Raw genomic sequence first — 5341 nt, forward strand, 5'->3', positions numbered from 1 at the left:
GGGGGTGCCTTGGTGAATAAACCCTCACCAATTCCCTTCTGTGCCCCCGTGATGAACTTATAGGCAGCCACAAGGTCGCCTCTCAACCTTCTCTTGCAGAGGCTGAAAAGGTCCAGGTTCTCTAGTCTCTCCTCGTAGGGCTTGGCCTGCAAGCCCTTAACCATACGAGTGGCCGTATAACCATACGAGTGGTCGTATAACATACGATATGTTATATTGTAACATATAAGAAGTACATTTTATATCAAAGCTCACAAAGCATATAAATACAAGGATCACACAGCTGAATTGAGCTTCACACCCCCATCTGTTGAGATCAGATATGCAGAATCAGTAAAACAAACTCATAAAGCATCTCTGACATTCCACAAACACCTTGAAATATAGGGGGGTTCATGACATCTTGGTGTCATTATTGATTCCAAAATGAACATGGGCCGCTAATGTGGGGACACGGTCAGGAAGACTAAACGCATCTTGTCATGCATCCGCAGATGCATCACGAGCAGGGCCAAGGAGGTGATCCTCCCCCTCTATGTGACGTTGATCAGGCCGCAGTTGGAGTCCTGTGTCCAGTTCTGGGCGCTGCACTTCAGGAGGGATGTGGACAGCATCAAGAGGGTCCAGAGGAGGGCCACTCGCGTGATCAGTGTGCAGCAAGGCAGGCCCTACAAGCGGAGGCTATGGGACCTGAACCTGTTCAGTCTCCACAAGAGAAGGCTGAGGGGGGATCTGGTGGCTGTCTACAAATTGGCCAAGGGGGACCAGCAGGCTATGGGAGAGTCCCTGTTCCCCTGAGCACTACCGGGAGTAACAAGGAATAATGGCCGTAAGTTGACTGAGAATAGATTCAGGCTAAATATCAGGAGGCACTACTTCACAGTCAGGGCAGCTAGGATCTGGAACCAACTTCCAAGGGAAGTGGTGCTCACTCCTACCCTGGTGGTCTTCAAAAGGAGGATAGATAATCACCTGGCTGGGGTTGCTTGACCCCAGCTTTCTTTCTTTCCTGCCCGTGGCAGGGGGTCGGATGATCTGCTCAGGTCCTTTTCAACCTTACCATCTATGAAACTATGACATGGCCAGGAGAATACCCCAACCATCAGGCTGTAGAATAGGCTGGATTGGGGTGCATGCTGCCCAACTTGTCTTGGCAGTCCCTTGATTGCAGAACAATTTCTACCACAGCTCATTGATGGGTCTTGAGGTGACTTAAAAGTCCAATCCTTGAGCCACAAGAGTTGCAGGTCTTTCCTCAGGGGAGAGTAAGCTGCAGACTGGAATTCCACTCCTTTTTCTTCCTTCACTCTCTCTTCTCTGCTTCAAGGGTAAGATGCTTTACCTCAAACCAGGCCAGTGCTTGGTTGAGATTGCAGAGCCATTGGAGCTGGTTGGCAGCCAGCTTCTCTCAACTCTTGATGTCAGCATCTATTTTCTTGAGGTGTGTCTTCAGCGTGTCCTTGTGGCGTTTACTCTGGCCATTGCAAGATCTCAGGTGATAGCTAACCTGGGAGTAGAGCTCTTGTTTTGAGAGCTGAGAGTCAGGCACCCACAATGTGTCTTTCCGGAGATTACAATGAATAAAGATATGCCAAAGAAATTTTCCAAAGGCAGCTGGATCTCCTCGTCAGTGTTCACTCTGAAAGAGGTTGCCATAGAGTTAGGGGGAGTACTCGTCTACCTCCAGGGTCTTTCCCTCAGTGGTATTTAGGGGAGAGAGGCTCACATTCATGACCCAGAAGAGGTTGATAGAGAATTTGAGTTTTCTTGATGTTGAGAGAGAGGCCCAAAGCTTGGTAGGCTTCTCTGAAACGATGCACCGCATTCTGGAGGTTTTCCTCAGTATGTTCAAGGATGGCACAGTCCTTGGCATATTGAAGGTGAAGTATGGCTGTCTTGAGTACTTTGGTGTTAGAATTAAAATGTCCCAGATTGAAGAGCCCTTCATCCATTCAGTATTCAGTGTCAATTCTGGAAGTAAGGCAGTCCTTAATGAGAACCAGGATGACTGTCAAAAATGGAGAACAGAGTTGGGGCAGTGATGCATCCTTACTTGACCCCAGTTCAGATGACAAATGAATCTGTCCTCCAATGCGCTACGTAAAATGGGTGCAGTTATCTGTTCATGAAGAAGCCTTATGACCTTGATGTACTTTTCAAGACATCCGAATCTGGTCAGTGCTTTCCACAAGACTTCAAAATTGAGCACACCCTGAGGCAGACCATGTCTCTGTTGCCTAGTGGTTCTTTTTTAATATGCTTTGTAAAATCCCCTGATGCTGTTTTGGGACCTGTTAGATTCTAGGCTGGAGAAGGAGCCAGCATGTTATATCTAATAACATGGCTTCTGGAGAATAATCTAGATCAAGGGTTAGCAGCCTAGGACTCGTGAGCTAGATCTGGCCTGCAGAGCTGAAGTTCCTTGACAGCATTTTCCTTGGATCCAGCTGGGTCATTCTGTACCCTCACCAGAAAATGTTGCTGAATACTGATTGAGATTAGCTTTGTTCCTTGAATGATTAGTGTTCACTCTTTAGTTTCTTCTGTGCAGCTTCTTTTGAGCCTGAAACTTCTTCCTTCTGGCTATTTTAGTTATTTTATTTACTGAAATTCTAAACTATTAATACATGTACAATTTACAAAATATTTTGGCAAGTTAAAACCACTTCCAGCTCTGACTTTTTAAACAAAGGTTTTGTTTCAGAAAGATGTTGAAGAGATGTGGATAAAATTACTGTTTCTTTACATTTCCTTGAACTTTTAAAATCACTATTAGACCCTCATCACTCAAACTGTTATCTACATTATCACATTTAAACACAGACAGTTCTGTTAACTTCAGTGTGACTACTCACATACTTAATGGTAAACACTTTAAGTGTTTCTGGACTGACTTAACTTTGCATTTAATATTTATTTACATTTCTGTTAGCTTGATGTTTTATTTATTGCACAGACATAATGTCTTTGGAACTTTTTGCACTAATTTATTTTTAAATCATAATATGGAGGTAATGATAGGAATACTTTTAGACACTGGCATTTTCTTTTAATTTTCTTTCATGTCTTTCTTTTCAAAAAATATCTTGGAAATTATCAGCGTTTGGTCTCAGTTGGCTTGGATTCAAAAAATACAATATGTGTTTGGGACTGGAGAAGAGGAAAATTGTTGTCAATGGCTCCTGGTCATACAGACAGGGTAAGCATAAAAACAGGAATGTCAATGGAATTTTGGTTTAAAATCTGTGTACTTATACGTAAAATACATTTTGTTTTAGATTATAGAAGTTGGTTTTGTCAATTTTTTTTAGAAAAATGTATACAGTATACTCTACTTATTTGCTTACCTTATGCGCATTTTCCCCAAAAATCAGCCCTCCAAAATTGGGGTGCATCTGAAGTCAGGAAGCAGAATCTCTTCATCAAAGTAGAAGCAGTGGAAGAAGAGAAGCCTTGAGTAGCTGTTCTGCAAAATGACTGCCTCCTCTCCCTCAGCAAACAGCAGGGGCAGAGTCCAGTACTAACCCTTTTGCACCAGTGCTACTGAATTAGCAGTATAGGTTGCAGCCATGTTGGTCTAAGGATATAGGCAGACAAGGTTCTCTGGTTAAATCTGATATCTTTTATTAGACCAACTCAAATGGTTGGAAAACTTCTTTGCAAGCTTTTGGGTACAAATACCCTTAGTCAGGCTGAGGAAGCATCTGCAATTGGTGTGTGCTCTTCCTGGATGGAATGAATAGTAAAGAAGTCAGAGGCTGGTATGCATATAAGAAAAGCCAGTCAGTGAAGATGTAAATTGAGGTGTCAGTGGGTGAGAGACAGGTTGGGGGGCTGGGGATGTAGCTGGTAAATAGTGGAGAGGTACCTGGGGGTCAGATGTTAGGCAGGTTATAATGTGTCATGAATCCAATGTCTATATTTAGTCCATGATTTTTTGCATCCAGTAGGTCGATGAAGTGAAGTTTGTAGGCTTGTCTGTGAAAGGTGTTGTGTAAATTCCCTTTGAGGATTAGAACTGAGAAATTGGAGAAAGAGTGGTTGTTTTATGAAAAATGTGCCCCCCAGGTAATTGAGTTTTTTTGTCTTTGGTAGATTTTTGGCGTGTGTTCATTCAGAATGCAGTTGTTGTTTGGTCTCTCCTATGTATTATGCTTCTTCAGCCTGACGAAGGGTATTTGTAACCGAAAGGTTGCAAAGAAGAATTTTCCCAACTATTTGAGTTGGTTTAATAAAAGATATCAGATTTATCCAAAGAACCTGTCTGCATTAGCAGTAGCATTTGTCTGAGCAGTCAAAAACTGCTGCCTATGTGGCATCAGCTGTCAAATGCTTAACACTGGATTCCACTCAGGTGTTCACTGAGAGAGAAGCAACAGTCATTTTGCAGAGCAGCCTATCCATGAAAAGCCAGCTCTAAGTCAGGATTTTGGAAACCCCCTTTTTCTGTCTACCTTACCAAAAACAAAGCACGTGTCTTATTTGGAGGTGAGCAGAATGCAGAAAAATACGGTGCATTTTTCTGTTTCTTAAAATGTATAGTTCACCAATCATTTGTGAATATTTTTGATGATATGGGGGCACATGTTGAAGGTATCAAATTAGAGGCAGTAACAGATCCAACATTATGGGAGAATCAAATATACCAAATCTTCTGGACTTTGGAGTTCATTAGATGGAATGTAGCTTTGGAGAGGATGAGTAAATAGGGTACCGCTAGAAATCATTCTAAAGCCGGCATATTCCTATCTTTCACATGACTAAAATAACATTCAGAAAGACCACATAGAATAGTGGTAGGCAACCTTTTCCACTACAGGCCAGAATATCCTATTTTGGTTCAGAAGCAGGCATTTGCAGGTGCTAAGACGAGTTTGCAGGCAGCACTTCTCCCTGCAGTGGCATGAGTCAAAGCTTCCTGCCAGAAAGAGCCCCATGTCCTGTGGGCCATACTTTGCTGACCCTTGACTTAAAGCTGCAGTAAACAATCTTCAACTAGTTCCACTAAAAAGATACATTGTTATGTTTATTATCACTTTGGCAATTATAACTTTACAGGCTTTTGAATTCATTACAAATAACTTCACAAGAACATACTGACAATAATCACTCTGTATATAACTCTATCTACATTAAGTTTATGATCTCAAAATACAAATCAAAATATAATAGTTTGTAAAGGAGACAATGTTGAAATAAAGTTAATTGTATAGTTAAGGCCTTAACATCCTGGAAATGTCAAAGTTAAGCTTTCTTGTGCCCCTTTGTACATAGATATTATATCTTTGCTAATGTATTTTAATTGCATAATTCCAAATTTAGTAGAGGATTTTTTTCCCTA

The 5341-nt window shown here is 41.7% G+C and overlaps 1 protein-coding gene across 1 annotated transcript in view; it reads left to right on the forward strand.

Moving 5' to 3' along the window:
• Nucleotides 1-5341, forward strand: part of EML5 (echinoderm microtubule associated protein like 5) — a 204294-nt gene that overhangs the window by 36657 nt on the left and 162296 nt on the right. Inside the window, exon 3 of the mRNA XM_025215565.1 lies at nucleotides 3101-3199. Coding sequence (XP_025071350.1) covers nucleotides 3101-3199 — 99 coding nt within the window. The remainder of the gene's footprint in view (nucleotides 1-3100; nucleotides 3200-5341) is intronic.

Source organism: Alligator sinensis, unplaced genomic scaffold (genome assembly GCF_000455745.1).
Source record: "Alligator sinensis unplaced genomic scaffold, ASM45574v1 scaffold1141_1, whole genome shotgun sequence".
NCBI lineage: Eukaryota > Metazoa > Chordata > Crocodylia > Alligatoridae > Alligator > Alligator sinensis.